Here is a 22,920-nt window from a genome sequence, read left to right as displayed (position 1 = left end):
CAGTTCTTCTGCCATTTTATTTTTAGAGATGATTTAGAGAGTTTCTGGGTTTCACGGATTTGACCATTTGCAAATAAAAGTAGAAAATACAATTTGATTCAAAAAACAATAGCTAAGAGGAGCCTTATGAAGCTTGGCTTGTATTCTGCATCTTTTTTACCAACCTGAACTTCCAAAATTGTTTACACTAAAGTGTTGTGTATGTGTAACTGAGGTTTTGGAATGGTGATGGTATGTATTAAGTGTTGTAATTCAGCTTATACTTATCTCATATATATACTCAGCTTCTTATAGCAGTTTATAGCTGCTGAGCTACGCAAAGGAAACTGCTAATAAGAAATAGGAATTTGTGATCAGTTTCATAGTAAACTAAATGTAGACTACTTTACATGAGTACCGTATTTGTGTTTCAGCTACAGAGCTTAATAATGACAGAGCTGATTAAACTGGTCTGAGTTGACTCAGTTTCAGGCACAAAGGAATACTCTTCTGGAAATGCTTCTTCAATAATTTTATGTACTTTTTTTTTTATATGTTGGGGTATTGTTTGTTTTGTGGATGATCTCTGCTAGTGCAGTGTTTGCAAGTCATGTTCTAATTTTCTCAGTACATGTTAACATTGATGCTTTACACAAATAAGTGCCGAGGGCTTCCTCACATGGGACTATCTATGTCACTAAGTCTTATTTTGATGGAGGAGTTACTCAAATATGTAATCATAGTCTATTACTTATCTTAGATTAACAGTTTTGAATTTTCTGAGGAATACAGTAATAACTTTCAAATAGTGGTTGGAATAGACTCATTTGAATTCTGACATAAGTAATTTGAAGTCTGTGTATACATCTTCATTAAGCATTCAGAAAGTTTAATATTTTTCTGAATATACTTTTTCTTTCTTTCAGAAAGCAATATTTAATTTTTTTTAGAAGTGCAAAGAAGGTATAATTTTTCTTTATTGTTTTATTACTATGTGACAAAAAAGACTTTCAGAATGGTGTTCCATATTTACATTTCCCTACCATTTTAGAAGAACAGGTTGAAATGGTTTTAATATTTTTTTTATATAATTAGTGGGGTTTTAATTTATTATTTCTTGATGAACAGATAAAAGCTGCTCAGATTGCAGTAACTGAACAGTCATCATGTCTCGAGCACGACAGCCCCCACTTGTAACCGGTATCTCTCCCAATGAAGGCATCTCATGGACAAAAGTGACAATTAGAGGAGAAAATCTGGGGACTGGACCTACAGACCTCATAGGTAAGTTGAAAAAACACCCTTTTGGTACTGCAGAAGGTAACATTTTGGATATGATTAGAGATACGTTTTTTGCATGATAGAATCTCTGTTGGATGTTATGAGGAATGCCGTTTACACAGTCACTTGAATCCATAAATTCAGGGATGCTGCCCAAAGTGTAACTAATCAGACTGACTGTACCTTTTTAGATGAACCCTTAATCTGACTCAGCATCCTGTGCTGAACATGAAAACAAAAGTGGATGTTTTTTGCCTTGTACTAGAAGAGGGTAGATGTAATGAGATGCTCCTTTGTTACCTTCTCAGGAACTGAGAATTTCCGCATTGAAATTTTCATGTCGGAAGTGTTTTCAGTGTATTCAGAAAGTCACTGGGGATTGCTATGCCTTGAATTAAAGTAATTTTGTGTATCTGTAGCAGTTATGACAAAACAGGTTCAGTGATTTAGCTACACAGTATGTGAAGAACCCTTTTCATTGCTGTTTTGATTTTTAACGTGGTAGTTTCATTAGGAATCATCATAGCTCTTGTTCTGAAGGAGGGAACAAGATACTTTTCAGTGATTCTCCTGATCAGAGACCTTGTTCATTACTGCTCTGTTGCTTCCTTTTCAGGCTGACATGTCTTATCTTATTTAAATTTTCTGCACATAACATTGGCCTTTCTTCTTGCTCTTCAGTGAATCTCTTTTAGTTTCACTACCAGTTGTGGGTGACACATCTTGGTTGTGTGTGGTGTTCAGGACGTGAATGCCCTGTGGCGTAACACTGTACTTTCACTTTTGTTTTGTATTTCAGCCGTAGAGTTCTGTTTTCTGTATAACTCTTACTGGGAATCAAACTACTGTTTTTGTTGTTCTGCCTACTATAGTTCCATAATTAAATGCATGAGAATTAGTAGTCAGTTTCAGAATTTAAGGTTTTGCCTGTGTGCATCTTGTCTTTGTTCAGTGAATTTCAGCTGTTGTGTTACAATATCTACATTATAGTGTATCACTCAGTCTAATAAGTTCTGGATTGCATTTTTCTGGGGTTTATGGTCTTCATGCTCGGAATAAATGGGTATCATCAGCAAACTTTATAACCTCTTTATCCTGTCATTTATAAATGTACTGAACATAAGTGATCCCGGCATATACCTTGTGGAAACTCTCCTCAGTCAAAACACATAATTTACTGTAACCTTGTTTCTATGTTGCTGAATTATTTATCCATTAGAGGTTTGTATCCTATAGCTGCTTCATTTTCTTAAGCCTTTCGAGAAGGACTCCGTAAAGTCTACTGGAAATCCAAGTTAACTATAACTACTGGAATTTCCCTTATTTCTTTTTTAAGTTGTGCTTATGTGTACTTCAGTAGTCATGTTAGAGGCAATTTGTCTAATTTGTTGTGGAATCATGACTCCTCTGAAGACCATTGGAATTTTGTTTGGCTTTGCTAGAAAAAATATTTCACTTCATGGCTGTAAACCAAGATTCACAAATTCCATTCATGGCCACCACAATGAGCTTTATGGCCAAGCATAAGCTACTACAGTTTTCTGCTCCACTGGAGTTTGCTGTCTCTCAAAAGGGGAAGTAATATTTTCCTGAGTTGCTTGGTGAGGTTGCGGTACACTATAGAATCCTTATTGAGAAATCCTCAAATAACTGATGATGTTAGGGGTGAGTATATTTCTGTGTATTTGTGTGGCTGATGCACTTCAGTAGCCTCATTTCATTAGTTCATTGGTTCGATCCTCTTAGAAATGATCTGTGCGACGTTCTTGGAAGGAAGACATGTCCTGAACTGTACTTCTATATTGCAGCTGACCAACTGCTAATATTTCTTCTTGTATTTCTTTCAGAGTAATACTTGTAACACACAGCTGCTAATAATTTAGTGCTTTGAGGTAAAAATAAATAATGCATTGCCTTATTTTTTTCCTTAACTCAGTTGTCAGCTTTCTCCAGTAAGTGACTAAGGCCCCAGTAAAGGTTTCTTTTAATGGCTAAATTAGGCATGTAAATATTCCCTGTTACTTGAATGGAAATACTTGGAAAAGTGAGGCTTTGTAGGCATGAGAGTTAAGTGAGTTTGAGTGAGGTCTTTATAAAGTTTATAAAGGTTGAGAGGCATTAGTGTAAAATGAAAAGCAAAAAACTTTTTTTTATATAAAAACACAGTATCACAATAAGAGAAGAGCATTCTTTTGGTTTCATTTAAGAGAGAACCTTCTAGTAATCTCTTTGTATATTTGAAGCCAAATAAACTTTTTATTTGTAACTCTATAGCTCATGGTAAAAAATGTCAAATCCAGGAGATACCTGTAACATTTGTGGTTTTGAGATTTAGCTTGTCTTTTAAGACATTTGTAGATGTATTTTTTAGACATTGTAAAATTGTCCATATATAAGCTTAACAAAAATCAGAAAGTCTCCATAAAAGTATTACTTATGCCTATTTATAGAAAGGCACATAAAAACTAGAAGCTGAGAATGATGTTCTCAGAGATCTTTGTACCATGCAACAGATTCAAATTAAGTTTTATTTAAAGGAAAAGTTCCTATTTCTGGAGAAAGAAATGTGGAACTGTGCTATCAAAACTTCTCCCCCAACATGCCTTTATTTGTTTTAGAAATTGTGTTGTGCCATTACTATGTTTCATGTGGTATATAAAATGTTGATAGAGGCTTAACTTCCTTTTGCATTTTTAAGATACAGGCAAAGGCTGTTTCCTGCCATTTCAAAAGTATTGGACCTTGTGATCTTGTTCTCTTGAGAGCTTTTGGAATCTCTGATGAGTAGACAATAATTGATACAAGGATCTTCAAACAGTCATTCAAAATTTTTTACCCTACTAAATTATTGTATCTTAGTTCTGGATTTTTAAGTATTGCTTAATTTAACCATGAATTCAGAAAATACGAAGTGAAAACATCTTTATGAATCATTTGGACTAAGTATATCAGTTACTCCTAGTTCCTATCACAATCTTTTTTCCTTTAGAGAAAATTTTAACATAAAACTGTAAGAGATATAATAATACAAGAATATAACATAAGGTTATATTACTGCATATATGTTCTATGAATCATGATGTATGGGTCTTTTTCTTTCCACCATGAAACAAAAAACCAACCTGGTTAAAATTTTATAAATAAATAACTAAAATATTTTTTTTTATTTTAAGTCTTTCTGTGTGTGTATTCTATTTCATCCCACTCTCCTCCTTTTATTTAGAAAGAATAAGTAAAAAACAAATCTACTGTCCTTTCTCAAGTAAAATTAACATCAGTTATAATAAGATTCAGTGCCTTTCCATTTTTTTTATTTTTTGGATTTCATTTTCAAGATAGTTTTTGGCAGGGAGCAATGCATTTTTATGTCTGACAGCCATGAAAACTGCCAAAATTGTCTGCTGTGTCATGTCAGAGACTTAAATTGTAAGAGAAAATAAGTGTGAAGCTTTGGTACTAAGCCACATATGCTGACCCTTTTCTTTCTCTAAGTATTTTCTAAATTGGTCAGAGCTTTCTAGAAATTAAAAACAAAAGCGGAGCCAGCAGGGGAGGAACTGCTTTGCCTGACTAATTCATGCTCCAGTACAGCCAACATACTAGTACAGCCTTCTTCTTTTGGACATAAGGCAAAATGTTTCTAGCTAAGGGTGTTTTTTAAGAACTTAATGAGGTTGTTCTCCAAGTTGATACTAGAGCAGTTAGGATCTGGCCGCTTTTCCAGGACAGCAGAACTCCAGCTGTGAATGTTGAAATTGTTCTTCTAGATCTGAGAAAACAATTCATTTATCCTAGCATCCAGAGTCCTGATCTGACCAGAGCCAATCAGTTGGTTGGTCGTTGGTTTGACTGATCAGAGCAATTTGATGTGAAAGCTCAGGAAGCCTTAGATCTTACATTAAGATGCACCTTGACTCTTAAGTCATAAGAGGTGTTCCTGAGCACTAAAGCTTGTCAATCTCTTCCTATGAGAAAAGACCTTGTATATCGTAGTTTGTCATTCTTCTCGTGAGAAAGTGTAGAAGAGGGAATAGATGAGTATTATGTGATTATTTTTTCATACAAAAAGGGTAGTTCATTCATCAGAATCAGTCTTTGATCATGGATTTTTTTTACAGAAGAGATTGGGATGAAATATTTGTCAATTAATACTGCTTCAGCCAAAACAGCCTTCTGTGTCCACAAAAATACTGCTGAACAAATCAGGCTGAAGACACATTTTGCATTGTAAATATTTCACAGTGTCTTTTTTTTTTTTTCTTCTGTGCAAAGTCATATAGACTGAACTCATGAAAGATTTGCTGCATGCAGATTTTAAAGGAAGTTTCACAGAAATACAATACTGAACAGCAGTTCTCCAGTGTCTTGTAGACAGAAAATCTATTGTACTACGTGAAGGAAAAGTTTCAGTAGCCCAAAAGTAGTGGAAGAGATTAAATAAGTTTCAGACAGCACTATTTGCATTGTCGCTGGGACAAAATACCTGAAGTCACCTAAGAAACATCTGAAAAATGTATTTGTGACTCCTTGACTATAATTGACTGTAGGGGACTGGTGAAGGGTTATATATTTATGTAAAAACACATGTAAGAATCATAAATGTATTTGCATTGCAGAATTTCAAAAGATACTTCTATTCACAGTAATATATTTATTATTTTTTTCTTTTTCCCAGGTTTAACAATCTGTGGGCACAACTGTCTCCTCACTGCAGAATGGATGTCTGCCAGTAAAATTGTATGTCGAGTTGGACAAGCTAAAAATGACAAGGGAGACATTATTGTTACTACAAAGTCTGGTGGGAAAGGAACTTCAACTGTTTCCTTCAAACTGCTTAAACCTGAAAAAATAGGTATATTGTTCAAAACCACATCTATTTTCTTTGCTGAGCAAATATATGACTGAATGCCTCTTTGCATAAAATATGTTTGAAATGGACCCACCTCAGGACAATTTTCAGTTGTTTAGAAATACAGAGTGTATCAATAAAATGTGCATGTATATATATATATAGAGAGAGAGAGAGAGAGAGAGAGAAACTCAGGGTATATGTAAAATTATTCCTTTCTCAATATCTTGATAAAACCCCCAGTGATGAACGAAAAGTAGCCCTTTATTTTTATTTAAATAATAGCTCTAAACTTTTAAAATTTTAAAAAACTTTATAACAGATCCAGTAATTACTCTTAAATGTACTAGATAAATACAAAATCTGGACCAGCTCATGAGCTTTACACCTAAATCCTGACAGTTAATCCTTTAAAGAAAGTTGATTCCTCAAGTGCCATTTCTTATTTGTAATTCAAACCATCCTGCAAGACAAAAAGTCTTAAGCATTTCTCATGAGATGCTTAACCATTGAAATTATTTTGCCAAGCAGTCTAGGACCTCTGCTTAACCTAGAATCCAGTCTAAATACCCTGTGGATTGAAAATATTTCTCTCAGAACCCCTCATTGATGAGCTGGATAGTTATCTTTCCTAACAGAGGAGTTCCCACAAGAACTGTTTAAGGCTTTTATTCTCAGCCCTTCAGTGACAGTTAAATAACATGTAACATCTCCCAAGCTGCACTAGTATCTTAATAATAGAAAGGTGAAATGTGTAAGTGCAAATGTTATACAGTGGAGCTTTTGGTGATGAGAGAGGAGAATTCATATTTGAAAATATTGGGAAGTGTAGGGATGGAGTAATTTCTAATGTTGAGTGTCTGATGGGTATGTTAAAGGACGGCAAGGCCAAGGGTGTGGCTGGCTCCATTTTCAGCTGAGATTCCAGGACATATTGTGCCTCACCTTTATGCATTGTCTGTGCTAAGGTATTGGAAGTAAAGTCAGTTCTGTGTCCTTGAAGTAATTTATCTTGGCGTGTGGCCAAAGTTCAGTTACCTTTTGGATAGCAAATGGGACAGAAAAGGAATCTTCCCTAAAATATGCAAATGAGAAGACATTCAGTTAATTGCTCTTTTGAAAGTAGCAGATAACAAGGTTTGGATGGATACCAAAATACTTGCAGGAATGAAAATACTAATACTTTGTGGTCAGGAAAATGCTCCTAATGTACGTGAAACTGCACTCTGCAAGAGGGTAATCTTTGATGCCCAGCCATGAATACCTTCTCAGCAGCTATAATAAAATAATTTAGCATAATTGCATCCAGGTTGTTTTGCCATGTATCTTTCAATATATTACCTAGGCATTCATTTGATATTTATCAGGATTTTTCAAATTAATTCAGTATGTTAGAAGTTGATGGTGCTGGACTGCCCTTGTTATTTTAAGGATCTGTGCTTTGTTTTCCCTAGGTATCTTGGATCAGTCTGCTGTCTGGGTGGATGAAATGAACTATTATGACATGCGCACTGACAGGAACAAAGGGATTCCCCCCTTGTCCTTACGTCCGGCTAATCCGCTTGGTATTGAGATAGACAAGTGAGTACCAAATGCCTTTAATCCACTTTTTTAGTGGTTTTCTCTATATGTGTCTATGTGAATTCCAGGAAAATTTAATGGTTTGCAGGGCAGGGAAAGATTTAAAAACACATACACCTATTAGCTGCTAGTATTCTATTTGGTACTCAGAATTGTTGGTGCACATTGTATCCAGCTTCATAATCCTCTATTTTGGGTCATCAATTAGAACTGTAGATAATCTAAAAGCTTGATATATTGAACCCCAGTGATGTTTAGATTTTGCAGATTGGTAAATAACCTAAGGCTTCAGATTTATACGTTGTAGCTACAGAATACCTACTGTTGCATTTGAGTTTCATGGGGCTTTTAAGGATATCAGATTGCTATCTGTTGCTAAAATTGCACTGTAAAATGTGATTTATTATGTCACATCAGCTAGTTTATTTTACTGAAATACTAATACCATTTTCCAGCCCACAGTCTTCTTTACTGTAGTTCTTAAGTATGGTGGAATTTATGACTTTTTTTGTCTGAAATAGTAACTTTATAGTGAATAATAAATGGAATTAGGGATCTTTAAATGGGACACTCTTTAAACCTGCCCAACTCTTAGAAATAGCATGAGGAATACTTCTCTCAGCCAAGATGCCAGCTCTACCAAACAAAAGGCTATTTAAAATTAAACTATTACTGAGGTCTCATCTGCTGAATGCTCTTGTTTGTGAGAGGGAGTGCACTGGAAAAAATCTGCAGTATCCATGGTTACCTTGTTCTGATGAGAAAGCTTTTCCAAAACCTGTATGGGATTTCTAGTGGATCCACATCACTTTCCAGTCTCTGGCTGTGCATTTCTTTCCTAACTTGAATATATATTTTTCTTTTTTTTCAAGGTACTAGCCCAGTTTTTTGTAATTAGCTGGAGATTTTTTCTCTTTAAGTATTTTTCTTTAGCATTTGGTGTAACTCCTGACAGGTAATTCTTTCATGTTCCTCACTTTTCCAGTCCCTGACAAAACATGGACCTTCGTACTATGGACAGTATTGCAGTGTGTTACTAGAAGACTTTGTCACTCTTCCACTCTCTCTTCCCTTTTTGTAAATTAAAAACTGCATAACAATCCTTTTTACCACTGTGCTACACAGCAGCTAGCAGTGAATCCTTTGTTAGCTGATTCTTTTGAGTCTCTACTTATAGTTAAGACATTGTCCATATGATATATTAAGAATTATATAGAAGCTTAAGCTGCATTAGTTTAGGATTTGCTTAATTTAAAGTTACCTGTTTGGATGTTTGTTAAACAGAAAACCACCATGTTATATTTTAAATGTTTTTTCTGAAAGCATTAGAAAATGTGTTACCGAAACCTGAAGTTTCATGTGAAAAGAAATGAATCAGAAACCTATAAATACAGCTAGGAAATAACCTTTTGTAGAGGGAGGGAATTAGGAAATCTTTGGGCAAGCATATCAAGCCTAGTTGTTCTTGATCTCCCAGGTTCATTGTAGGAGAAGCAGGAAAGTTATGGCAAGCACCAGTTTGAAAGACACTGATCAGTATTGTAAGTAGTTGTGTGGAGGAATGGAGGGGTTACATTGTGCAGAGGGGTAAGAGAGGAAAAGCCTGCTCTGCCCTCATGCTATGGTTGACAGCACAGTTCTGACTAAAGATGAACATTCTGGGTTTAATTAAAGAATGCCTTCTCAGTGGAAAAAAATTGCATAATTTTCTTGATAAATTGGAGCAATGTGAGTTTTAGTTCCAGAAAATAATCTTTAATACCATATAGTTTAGTTAAACTCACGTTTGCAAATACTTTACATATGGAATGGGTAAGTATTGAGAAGTTGTACAAGGTAGTGACAAAAGGCAATTGTAAACTATGAGAGTGAGTAAGCAAGAAATTAGCAATAATCGTTGCTAGATATGGGAATTTTTGTCACTAGAAGTGATAAAAATTGTTAGGATGCTTTAAAATAAAAGACATCCTAATATGATCCTAATAATACTGTTGTGTATGCAGATAAGGTCTGGAGCATTGTGGATCTCTCTTTTTTTCACACCTTTGGTTTCTTTAAACTTTTTATTAAGACATGTGCAAATTGGATTGTATACTAATTTTGAGGCTGAAGCATTTGCCATTGGTCTGACTTGCTGGGATTTACAACCCTTGGCCAGCTTGATGACTGACAAGGAAGGGAAAGGAGTGCCTTGTACTGGTGATGCAAATAGTGGTAAGCAAAAGAAATATTAATCGAGAAGCTCAGGGAGAAAAGCAGTGAAAAACAGATGTGATAAAATGGAATAGGAGTAAACTATATAGGAGCACACTGAAGGGAAGGCAGAGGAAGGTGATTAGACTACACACTGAAAGAAGCTCTCCCTGTAGAAAGTGATTATCAGGGATTAGCAAATGATACAGAAAAGACAAGCTGCAGCATGGGAACAATTTAGTTGATTTTTGAGGGGTTTTTGTTGTTTTTGGTTTTTTTTAATATGGTTATGTTTGGTTTTAAGAGTTCCTTTTGTGGCTCTTTAAAGCATTTCTAATGATACTTTGTCCAATTAAAATGTTTAAAAAATAATCATAGCTTTTGAACCATTCAGGTGAATGCTTTCAAGGTGCTGCAAATGAGACCTTGAAATTAGAGAAAAAAGACCTTGTAAGTAATGGAAAGAAGAGCTGCAGTATAACAGTTTGCTAAATTATTAGGCATGCACAGAGACAAAAAAAAAAATTATTCAGACTCGGTAGATAGAAGACTGGAGTTTAATTGGGAGTGACTGAGATTTAAGTGAACAAAAGGTTAGAACTGTGAATGAAGAAAAATATGTAATAGTGGGTCTGACATTCTATTAATAATTAGCATACTGCCTATAGATAGGAGTTAACATATATATATATACTCAAAATATGCACTGGAATTGTCTTTTCATATTCATATACAAATGTTCAAGGATGCAAAAAAGGCAGCTATGTATATACAGTCATCTTCCTGGCTGTTCTTTTACATAATCAAGATATTTTAAATGTTACATGTATAGACAAGATATTTTAATTCTACATGTCTACATAATGTTCAGGCCATTATCTTTCAGCCTTGCAAGTTTAGCAAGTAGTTAGTATACATAATTTCTGTCTGATGAGTTCTTCACATTTTCCAAAAATTAATTGCAGTTCCTGTGTCATGTAACTAACAATCTCATTTGCTAATAAAAAAGAAAAAAATCACTTATACTGTCATGAAACTTGAGCTTGCTGGTTCTTGTGTTTTGGTGGTGGTGACCCTTGAAGTCACAAACATATTTGCAGAAGAATGTTTGCACATATTTGTTCTCCTCCCTTCCTAAAAGTTATTAATTCATCTTCTAAAACACAGAGCTGATCCCATCAGATAAGAGTTTTTAGGCATTGATGTAACTTAGTGTCCATTGTGTGTATACTGAGAGATGTTCAATTCCCACCAAAAAATAGGTATTTAAAATACTTAATTTTTGAGTTCTAGTTTTAAATTTTTAGTATGGGGTAAAGACTGACACAAAGGTTTAGTGTCCTATCACGATCTTTATGCTCACTTTCAGTTCAGAGCAGTTCAGTGCCACCTTCCTCCCCGGGGAGTATTCATGGCTGTGGTGTTATGCAGATGTAGCCAGGAACTCTTACAAAAACATTGAATCATAGAAAAGTATCACAGAATTGTGATATTGTGAATCTTGAAGAAGATTTTCAAAGTCCTTGAGTCCAACTTTTGTCAACTGAACTGTATCCCCAGGTGCCACATTCAGCCATTTCTTGAACACTTTCAGGGACGGTGACTCCACCATGTCCCCTGGTCAGCCCATTCCAATGCCTGACGACCCTTTCAGTGAAGAAATTCTTCCTGATGTCCAATCTGAACCTCATCTGGGACAGCCTGAGGCTGTGTCCTTTTGTCCTGTCTTTGGTAACCTGGGAGAGGAGGCCGTCCCCCACCTGGCTACAGCATCCTTCCAGGCAGCTGTAGGGAGTGATAAGGTCACCCCTGAGCCTCCTTTTCTCCAGCTAAACAACATCTCCAGCTCCCTCAGCCACTTCTCACAAAGGTTACTCTCTAGACCCTTCACCAGCTCTGTTGGCCTCTTTGGATGTGCTCCACCACCTCAATTTTCTTCCTGAGTTGAGGGGCCCAGAACTGAACACAGCACTCAAGGTGTGGCCTTGCCAGTGCCAAGCGCTGGGGGACAGTCACTGCCCTGTGCCTTCTGGTCACACACATACAGGTGAAGATGCCCTTGGCTTTCTTGCCTATGTGGGCACACACTGGCTCATGAGCCACTGTCAGCCAGCGCCCCCAGGTTCCTTTATGCCAGGCAGCTTTATAGCCACTCTGCCTGGCCCTAGCCTGGGGTTGTTATGACACAAACAAGATTCAGCCTTGTTGAACCTCATACAGATGGCTTCAGCCTGTCAATCCAGCCTGTCCAGATCCCTTTGCAGAGTGTCTCTACCCTCCAGCAGATCAATACTCCTACCCAACTTGTCATCTGCAAGCTCTTTAGAGTACTCTAAATACTCGATCCCATTGTCCGAATAATTGATGAAGATAATGAAGCAGATTGGCCCCAGTACTTATCCTTGGGGAATCCCAGTAGTGACCATCCAACAGCTGGAGGTAACTCCATTCACCACCCCTCTCTAGGCATGGCCATCCAGTTTTTAATCCAGCAAAGAGTACCTGTCCAAGCATTGGGTTGCCAGGAGAAGTCTTAAATAGGTTGCAGGAAGAAAAAGAGTGTGCAGAGTTGTTGTCTCAGTATGAGAAATGTGGAACTTCGTGTGAAAATTCTGACCTTAGCAGCAATGTGGCAGTACTTGGATTGGTTTTAGCAGTTTAGAGCTGTTACAAAAGCATGTTGGTAACACGAGATCATTCAGAATTTTGTATGGCTCTGGGAGGGATTATGTCTCATGGACACCAGTTGAAATATGTTGATGGAAAATTTAGATCTGCAGAAGATTTGTGAATGAATTGCTTCTTCTGATGTACCACATACTTCCTCCTCCTTGCAACAACAAGTCCTTGCTTAACCAAGGGTTCACTGACTCCTCTAACTACTCTGTCAGGCAGAGAATTAATTCTGTGCAAAACAGAGAATGTGGCGGTGGTTAGAAATTTTTGAATAGTGTTTGTTGTTTTGCATGTAGCAGAGGTCACTCTGGTGGATCCATCTTGTACATGAAAGCAAAGGCTGACATGCTAAGTACATTCCATATACTTCTGTATCCACCCACTCAATACAGATGCTTCCCTCTTCCCACGCCAGCTTCCAAAACAGTTCATGTGGGAGAAGGAAACTGATGATCATACTCTGCCATCTAATGGTAAACGTCAGCTTTCTACCACAAGATAGGAAAAGACTTTCTGGAGGCTGAGATGTTTATTTTTAAATGGCTTGTATGGAAATGCAGTAAATTTCATCATTGAATGTGATGGGTGTGTGGAAACTTGGTCACAGAGATACATGTAAAAAAATTCTGAAAGCTGCAAAAGAGAGTTTCAGTATAGTCCTAGCTTTATGACATTAAAAAATAAAGTAACACTTACTGCTTGTTAGGCTGATGCATCAGCTGCAGCTACCAGGCTATAGTCTCTTAGTAGATTTCTCTTACCACATTCTGCCAGTTCTAAAATACAGTTGCCACTTTGTTTTCATATTTCTAATGAACCCAATGCTACTAGGGAGGAAGTGCCAGAGTACACCCTTGTCTTGTTGCTGTTGGAGAGACCTTTGTTAACACCTTCTGATTTGTCGTGTTTAGTCTACACCAGTGTCCCTTATGCTGGTCTTTTTGCATGCATTATTAACACAGTACAGCTGGTACAAAGCCAGCTTCAAGGAGTCTGACTGGTACCAGACAGAGGGGGGAGTGTACAGCAGCTCGAACTGGAGCTTGTTTATGCTGGTTGCTATTCAGAATCTGTGTTTATTTAAAGTTGTTCCTTTTGACCTTTTGTAGACTCCTGTAGAACTGAGCTTCAAGTTACCTTTGGGTGGCTTTATCTTCCTTTGGGACGCACCTTTAATCTGCAAATATTGTCATATATGCTGAAATTATGACTATAAGATTCTGAAGTTCTGGGAGCAAAATAATTTTCACAGAAAAATTACTACTTGCTAAACTGTGTTCATTGTCAGGCTTTGTTAATTATTATCTGTTGCATTCTGTTGCTCTTACTTAATTGTGGCTGCTTGGAGGCTGTGATTGAGCCTATTGAGATTTCCAATTTATCTCTGGAAAATATAAATGCTGTGTATGGGCACAAGTTCCATACACAGCATTTGTAAGAGCCCAAGCATCCTGTGCTGTTAAATTAGGTTTATTGCTGTTAGGCTATACAGAATCTGAAGTTTGGAGTAGTACAAGGTGGGACTTCTATTGATGGGCACTTGTGGCACAAGTGAATTGATTGTACCCCCCATGCTTTGAAGCCAAAATAAGTGTGCATTACCTTTACATGGAAGCAAGTGCCACTACATCTAATGTTATATGACTCTATTTACTGTACTCAAAATGTGTTTGAGGGAAGTCTACAGTGGCTTGCAACCAAATGTATTTTTATTATCCTTCTCATTAATATAACCACAATGTGAAATCTCAGTTTCTTTTGCATTTGAAATTGTTGCTGAAGCATGAATAAGACTATTTTAAAATATTAACTATAGGCCTAGTGCCAGATCTAGTTCTAGTCTAGGTAAAATAGCGTGCCAAGCAGAAAGTACTAGTTTACAAATCCAGTATGTGTACCTTTGCTGAAATTGTAAAGGTGGTATAATACTTAGGGTTGTCAAGGGTGGTAAGCTTCACTCTTCTTTTCTGAGGTTTTCTGGATTCAATTTGTGGTTCCCAGTTTCTTTTACAGTGATTACTTTTTAATAATGATTAAGTATTCGTCATGAAGTGATTCTTGTATAATGAGCAAATCAACAGAGAAATGATTTATAGTTTAATTGCATGTAATTTTGATCTAAGCTTTTGCTACTGGTTCATCTTCACCCTGTAATGTTGAAAAGAATAAACCAGAAATACTTCCTCAAGTCACATATGGGCTTGTTTATAAGTAAATGGTAAGCAAGTTTTAATGAGAACAACTTCCAAAAACTGGCTTATTTAATTTACTAATAGAAGTTAATGAAACAAACTTGTGTGTATGTAGAGGCAGTCTCTTTTTAGATGCATCTGGCCAGACATTCTAGAAATACAGTTGCTTTCAGTTTAAACATTTTAGTGTGCACTTGGTTTTGAAGACAGCTGTAGCAAGTCTGTATGTAGCAAGCTGTAGCGTATCTGTTAGTGGGAAAACTACTGGTAAGATGTATGATAAAAAAAAGGATACTAAACCATAGAGTATAACATATTGTTAACATACCTCACACATTCACATTCATGTTTCTAGTCTGTTGTGACTATGTCTAAAATACCTCTGCACAGATAAAAGCATTGTTAATTTATGGTTCTACACAAATACATCTGCTGGAAAAAAAACTCCTAATAACTTTTCAAGGCAGTCAAACATCAAACTGAAAAAAAAATTCCTTCATTTGTGTCCCTCTGTCTGTAGATTCATTTCCAGTAATTGATTGCAAGTCTATCTTCGTCTTTCTATATATATATAATAGTTTCATTTTTTTCCCCCGAGTAATTGTATAGCTCATGTGTAAGCTTAAATTGTCATGTATATCCCTTATAAACCTGCAGTAATGAGTAGCATTTGGTAGTGGTATATTTGAGTGTGTGTGCTTTTTTGTGTTATATCTGTCTCTTTTGGTTTTGGAGGACATACATGGAAATTCTGAAAATATGAGTGAAATTCCACTTCTGTATTGATTACTTCTGTATTTACTTAAACAGTGCTTGCACAGTGTGTCCGAGTCTCTGCCAAAAACTCAAATTTGTTTTCTTGGTTTTGTTTTTTATCATTAAAAATGCAGCTGTCCACAAAGATGTCACCATGTGTGGATCTAATATAAATACTTTTTTGTACAGTTGTACTGTGTATCACATGTGAAGTACTATCCTTCAAGTTCATGTTCCTACTGGGTACTTTTGACTAATTGGAGGGTAAAAATAAATTATCTTAAAATGTCTTTAAATGAAGAGTATATTGAAACTTTCTTCCTACATCTATCAGCATTTTCTGCTTACTGTCATTCATGAAATTTAAGGTCATTGAAAATCCAGAATCTTATTACTTATGCCTAAAAGTTTTATTTTAACATCTTCACTTTTTCATTGAACACAGGGAAATGTTGGGACCCTCATTTTTTCTTACTGCATTTGTTTCTCACGCTATTTTCTCTGTATCTCTACTTTTCATATCTGTCATCACTTTTCCTTGCATCTCATTTGATTTTTTTCTGGCTTTTGAAAAGTATTGTTTCATGCCCCTGCTGTAATCAGGTGCTACTGATGAAAGACTTCTGTGACATGTCATTATGTACGTGGGTCCTTTGTACCTGCTTGTGCTAATGGCCATTTGGATATGAAAAGAAACTTCCAGGAAACAACTCCTCTCTATATAATTGTACTTTTTAATGTGCCTGCCTTTAGATTTGTTTCACTTAATCTGCTGTTTGCTTTTTGTAATAAAAACAGCTTTAACTATCTTGAAACATGTTTAGATTACAGAAAAAACTAAAACTAACAAATCACTGCTTTTGTGTCCATTTAAATGGCTTTCCATATGTGTTAAATATAATTCTTATAACTGACTCTGGATTGCTATTCCCACCCAAGTTTGTTCTCAAATGCAAAGTAGGGCAGATTTTCATTTGCATATGGTATACTTCATATAGCAAAGCTCACCTAACTTGTCAGCATCAGAGAGGGACTTCATTGTCTTTTGAGTTGGATGTTGTGATCCAGAAATGAAATAGTAAATTTTTGGAATAGATGAGAATATTTCAGTTGAAAGGGACATAAATCCATCTAGTCCAACTGACTGACCCATTTAGGGCTGGCCAAAAGTGAATTTATTTGACACAATGAGTCTCTGAAGATGGGATGTAGCTGGTGGTGAAGATGAGAGGAGGGAGTGTACCTGGTGATGTATTGAATGCATGGTGAAATGAATATGGCCAAGTGTTGAGCGTATGTCCAGACTGAGGGATGAAGGTTGTCATGTTTTCATCAGAAAGTGCTTTAAATATTTTTATTACACAGACTTAAAGTGAATGGAATCATTTTCTGGATGAGTATCTTAGAAACTACTTATAGTTTTTAAAATGCTGTTGTAGAGAATCTGTTTTCACAAGGAATTGACTCGCGTGGTTTCTTCATGCATTTGTAAAACCGAATAAAAACTAACAGAACCTGCTGGCTGTCACTTGAGATAAGCCTGTTTTTCCTTTGTTTTGTGTAGTGAACAGACAGATCAATATGTTCTGTTTTGCAAGAAAATTATTTTAACTCAGTATTATACTTTTTTTCAGTGTTTGTATATAATGGAAGTGTATTCTGCGTGTCTCCCTTTCGTGTTTCTGTGTGACTTCTGCTGCTCAGGAGTCAATAGACAATAATTGTGTGAGATCATTTACAAGCTGTCAAACTTCTGATGTCCTGCCATTTTGAAGTTAAATAAAAGCATATTGTACAGACAATATTTCTGTCTTATGTGTAATAGTGAAATCAAAATGGTGAAATTAGTTTTACTTAGAATTGATTTCAATCTTTCCTGGTCATGTTAGATGTGTCTGTAATAGTGGATTTAATTTCAAGGTGAGTTGCAACTTAATGTTCCCATCTTACAAGGAAATGATTTGGTGTTTGTTGTTAGTTTGGGATTTTTGTGACTGTTTTAATTTTAAACTGTTTACAAGGCCATGTTTCACTGAAGAAATGAATATTTGTTTTTCAGAGGCAGATTTCCTCAAAAAGATTTAGAGTCGCTATTTCCTGGGATGAGCGCTGATTTCACAAGTGAAAACTTTTCTGCTGCCTGGTACCTGATTGAGAATCATTCAACAACAAGGTTTGTTGCTATCATATAAGGAATTGTTTTATATGCAAGTCACTGATGGTATTTCATTATGCAGTAAATGTGAGGATGGTGGTTTGCATTTACAGCAGTAGAACTGTAGTCACAATTGTCTCTGGTGTTTCTGCTTGGCCTGAGACTTGAATCAACAAGTTTGCTTAATCTGCTTCTGAGAAACACCTTGTTTTTAACCAGACCTAATTTATGATGAGGGTTTTTTTATCCCCATGCCCCCATGTCAGATGGAAGCTTTCTTTCTTCATATTCTAGGAATCAAGAAGTTAGCAGCCTTGAGTGGAAACTCCAGATGTTAAGTCACGAACAGAGACACAGGTTATAGGCACTGAACAGATGACTAAAATTGTTAGTATCAATTAGGTTGTAGTTAACACTTGTGGAAAATGCTATAGTAGCAGAAGTTGGACAAACAAGTAGATCTTTGAGGTAAACCCCTTGAAATCTTGACAATTAAGATCTTAGTTTAGAAATACAGTTGATAGTATGTACTTAATATATGATAATACATATATAATACATGAGTGTATTATATATTTATGCATGTATAATTGAATTCCAGAATTTTTATCTGCTTGTGTTTGCATAATACTGGAAGCCATTTTTTATAGAGAAGATGAGCTTTTTTGCTGTTTTCAGCTAGATGCTCTGATTAGTATTTTAAAGGGAAATACCACTTTACAAATTGTTTTAGTTTTGTTTCCTACTGGTAGAAAAAGGTTGCTTCTTGGTTTTGCGGGTAGGAGGATATTTGGTTTTTGAAGCTCCAGAAATAACCATTACTCTGCTTGGGAAATACTTAAATTTCCTCTCAAAATGATACTTTAAAGGGCCAGAACAGCAAGAGAACATTATTACCTAATACACTTATAATGACAGCATCTTTTGAAATCAGGTAACTAAGAGAAGTTATTCCAAATTAGTTTTCTGTCAGAATCTGATAACTTTGAGGATCATCAGGTTTTTTTTAAAAATTGAAGGGATAATAAAGTGATAAAGAGTAAACAGTTTTTGATGTTGGTCTTCATAAAAAATTTTCTCTGTTTGACCCTTGGACTGTTTCCACTTTGTTGCTCATCCATGTGAGCACCAGTGACACTGCCCAGAGAGATGTAGAACAGATCATGAGTGATTGCAGAGTAGGGACAAGAGTGAAAAATGTGGGAGTCTAGGTATTCCCTTTGATTTACATGTGAAGGGAAAAGCTTCAGGTAATAGGGATGCATCCTGTAGATTTACAGATCGCTGTACCCCTGGTTTCAAAAGCAGCACTTTTTACTTCTGTAACCAGATCCATGACTAAAGAACAAAGACTGCTAGTGAGAAATGGAATTGTTTTGAAAAAAATGGGGTAGGAGTGTGAGAGCCTCTTTGCCAGCAGGTTTGCAGTTTCATGTCAAAAACTTCAACTTGGCAATATCAGGGGATGGTGATAACAGCCTGCAGTTAAATGAAGGGACACAGTCCTACCTGTGGGTTCAGTGATGGCATTAAGAATGCTGTAGGTAGTTACAAAACTAGCTGGGAGTGTCTAATGTCAAGTGCCTTTACAGCTCGTGCTGTCTGAGAAACAAGTAAGAGACAGAACTCCACGTGGAATTAGACAAATATGCCACTGGAATAAAGTGGGATAGCGTACGTACCTAGTATTTTGGGATGGACAGCAAGAGGCCACCTGAAAAAGATAGCCAGGAAAGAAGAGAAGGATTTGACCTTCATGTGAAGAACAGCTGGAATAAATATGTGGACCATGTTACGGAGCAGGATGGTTGAGATCTTGTTCAGGAGTCTGGAATGGGTCACATTACAGTTGCATGAGGAGGTGAACAAAATCTTCCTTAAGCAACTTGGGAAAGTCTCCAGAGAGCAGACCCTGGTTCTTGTACAAGACTTTAATGTCCTTCATATTTACAGGAGGGGCAGCAATCCCAGGAGGCTTTTAAGGAGTTCTGTGAATGACTTCTAACACAGCTGTGGTATGGGCCTTCAGGGGTGCTACTTTCTGAATCTGATTCTTGCAGGCAGGGCAGGGGATGTGATAACCAGTGGCAGCTGTGGCTGTAGTAATTGTGAAATAGCTGAATTAAAGACTCAAAGAGGTGGGGGGAAGGCAAGCAGGAGAGTGTACACCTGGGATTGGAAAGCAGTCATACAGAGGGCAATCCAGTGTTTGTAAAAGTTGACTGTCTAGTGCAAATCAACTTCTGGGGAGTATCAGCAGCAATGTGTTAGGTAAGATATGTGGATAATTATTCTGCTTGGCATTGTTAAAGCTGCAGCTGAAGTGCTCTGCCCAGCTATGGCCACTGGTTTAAGAAAGATGTGAGAGCTGAGCCACAGGCTCAGAAGTGGATAAATACCAGTGGCTATACTGCTTGAATGAGTTAGGTGCTTTTAGAAAAAACATTTTTAACACTTTCTCTGGTATCAACTTTAGTATTTCATCCTTCTTGCTGAAAAAAATTCCATGTCAACAATTTCAAGTAACGATCTCCTCCAACCAATGGAATAAAAAGTGTTAATTTGTACTTTTAAATGAACTCTGGATTTTTTTGCATATTAACTCCATTTATGTTGGTTTATAAAATCCACATTTTAGTGTTGAAGGTCCAAGAGCAGTGTAAAACTCAACAGGAATAAATGCTCACAGGGTAGGGTAAATCCAGTCATGTTTGGAATCTAACTATCTCTTTAAAGAAAGAAGCAGCAAAACTGTTTTGGTTGGTCTTCTTTTTCTTCCCAATTCAAAATGTGCAGTCTTAAAAATATTCTGGAGTTGTATAAATATCTGTCCCATATAATTTGTGCTGTTTTCCTGGAAACACAGCAATGGTTTAGTTTTTGTCCTCTGCATAACCTTAGCTATTGGAAATGGTAAATGTGCAGTGCACTGACATTTTGGTTAGCTTATGTCTGTTTTTTCCTTGAGGGATATTATTTTTAACAAATCAGTATAACATCCTTTCTACTAATTCTTTTAATCCTGGAAATATCCTGTTAAATATAAATAAACTACTTTAACACACTGTTAGATCATCAGATAACATGAAACAGTGCTTAAAAGGAGCACTACAGATTTTTGTTATCTTGAAAATGCTGCTGGTAAGTACTTCTCATATGCCAAGTGGACCAATCCAGGTAATGAGTAATGTTATTTCTGTCCAGCAGATGGAAACAGAAAATTAGGCAAAATGTTGTGACATCATCAGTATAAAAAGAAAATGCTTCTAAGTGCACCAGTGTGCTTTGTCTCCCAGCAGGTGGTGATAGCCTTCTCATTGTATGGGCTAAAGTTTGTTCTCTTAATGTATCTTTTTGCCCCAGCTCTTTTCAGAATGGGCAGAATATTGATGGAATTGTCTTATGTCATAGTTTTCTACTTCATTGATCCCTCACCTCACAGAGGTGTAGTGCAGTTTTTGGATTTTTTTATTTATTTTTTTTTTGTATTAGAGAGATTGCTTTGTCCTGCAGCCAGGAAGAAAGACTTTAAGGATGAAAATTATTTGCTATATTTGTATTTCTGAGCTTGTTCATAGTGGTGTTTTTCTAGTTAATCAAGTAATCTAACTGCTGAGGTCATATTAATTCTCATCCTTTGACTTATAACAAAAAAATTATCTACAGTTAATGAAGATTTATTCACAACCTAAGACTTGTCCATTAATTGCAGGTGCTTGCAAAAAATAAAGATGTGAAATCAAATGTAAACTGGCAAAAATTGAGAAATATTGAGACATTTAGATAAAAAGAAGGCTGCCATACTAACAACATTGATGAATTGACAGTTAATATTGCTGTATGAAGTGCCTTTCAAAAATATTTCAGCAGACTGTATATAAAAAGATACAAGGAATTCAATTAATTTTCTTTATTTTCCACTAATATTGTATTCAATTATGAACTGTATGTCCAAACCAACATAAAAATATTGAATGAATTCAGAAACATAAGTGAGAAAGGTTTGTGAGTAAAGCTGCAGATTTAAACAAATGTTATTATTAAAGAGATTCCTAACATCTCAGTGGTTAATCTACTGTATTAATTGTACTGTAATTCACTATATGTAGTGAATTCTACTGTCACCTATTTAATATAGTACAGACAGTTAAGTAAAAGCAGTGTTGCATGTTTAGAAGCAATGTCTTGACTAGTTTGTATTAGAAAGAAATCTCTTCCATCACAAATGATAGGAGCCCTCTTTTTAGGGTTGAAACTAAAAAAGTGACATCCTTGGACTAAAAATAAACTCATTATTGAAAAGCACACTCATTAGCAATTGCTTCACCCTTACTAGTTGCTCTGAAAGTAAGTGGCCTTATTTTCCAAATATTTTGTTCTGTTTATTTATTAGCTGACCTTACTGTTTGAATGTCTCTGGGGTTTTCTTGTTTGTTTTCAGTTTTGATCAGCTCAAAACAGCTGTTGTGAATTTGAAGAAACAAGCCAATAAGAAAAATGAAGGGAGTCTAGCTTATGTGAAAGGAGGTCTCAGCACATTTTTTGAAGCGCAAGATGCTCTGTCAGGTAAAGATTCCTTGCTCTTAATAAGTACAGTATAAACAAAAATACTTATGTGCATAAATGGTTAATTTTAATAATAAAAATATTGTTTCTCTTCACAGTCTGTACTCAAATTGTATAATGAGCCCAAAATCTGTATTGCACTGGTCACAAGTTAGAACTGGCTAGCTGATTGGTTGGTTTATTTGCAAAAGATATCACCAGCTGTATCTTAAAGGCATTGAAGGCACTTGATCAAATCGCTTAGACCACAAATGCAAGAAAGAGAAGTGTTAAACTGGAGTTAATATTAAGATGATTTACAAACTGTAGCAACAGAAAAAACTTGATTTTATGATGCCTTATTCAGTAGTCAGATAGTGATTATTTATATGAATATCCAGACACTGGTTACTTTGGGAAATCAGAGAGCCTTTTTGTTCTGCTCGCTATTTGGAGAATGCAGCACACTAGGTGAGATTACTGTAGTTACCATTTTAATATATATATTTATTGTATATAGACACACACAAACAGAATCTTAAAGCATCAAATGTCTTGCAGGTCAAACCTCATTGTGGGCTACTTAAAATACTGGCTAGTGAGGCCCTGGCCTGGATAAGACAGCAACAGTGCCCAGGAAACCATCCCAAATAGATTTGTCATTTACCACTGTGCTGATTATCCATCTTGGTCATTGATCCCTTTGGCCAAAA

The 22,920-nt window shown here is 36.1% G+C and overlaps 1 protein-coding gene across 1 annotated transcript in view; it reads left to right on the top strand.

The window, feature by feature from the left end:
* Positions 1 to 22,920, top strand: part of EXOC2 (exocyst complex component 2) — a 125,489-nt gene that overhangs the window by 12,756 nt on the left and 89,813 nt on the right. The window contains exons 2-6 of the mRNA XM_015618996.2: positions 1,108 to 1,263; positions 5,936 to 6,112; positions 7,564 to 7,690; positions 17,567 to 17,680; positions 22,104 to 22,228. Coding sequence (XP_015474482.1) covers positions 1,146 to 1,263; positions 5,936 to 6,112; positions 7,564 to 7,690; positions 17,567 to 17,680; positions 22,104 to 22,228 — 661 coding nt within the window. The 5' untranslated portion in view covers positions 1,108 to 1,145. The remainder of the gene's footprint in view (positions 1 to 1,107; positions 1,264 to 5,935; positions 6,113 to 7,563; positions 7,691 to 17,566; positions 17,681 to 22,103; positions 22,229 to 22,920) is intronic.

The sequence above is a fragment of the Parus major genome, chromosome 2, assembly GCF_001522545.3.
Source record: "Parus major isolate Abel chromosome 2, Parus_major1.1, whole genome shotgun sequence".
Classification (NCBI taxonomy): Eukaryota; Metazoa; Chordata; class Aves; order Passeriformes; family Paridae; genus Parus; species Parus major.
The sequence above is the reverse complement of the archived record's forward strand: the minus strand, read 5'-3'. Positions and strand labels throughout refer to the sequence as shown.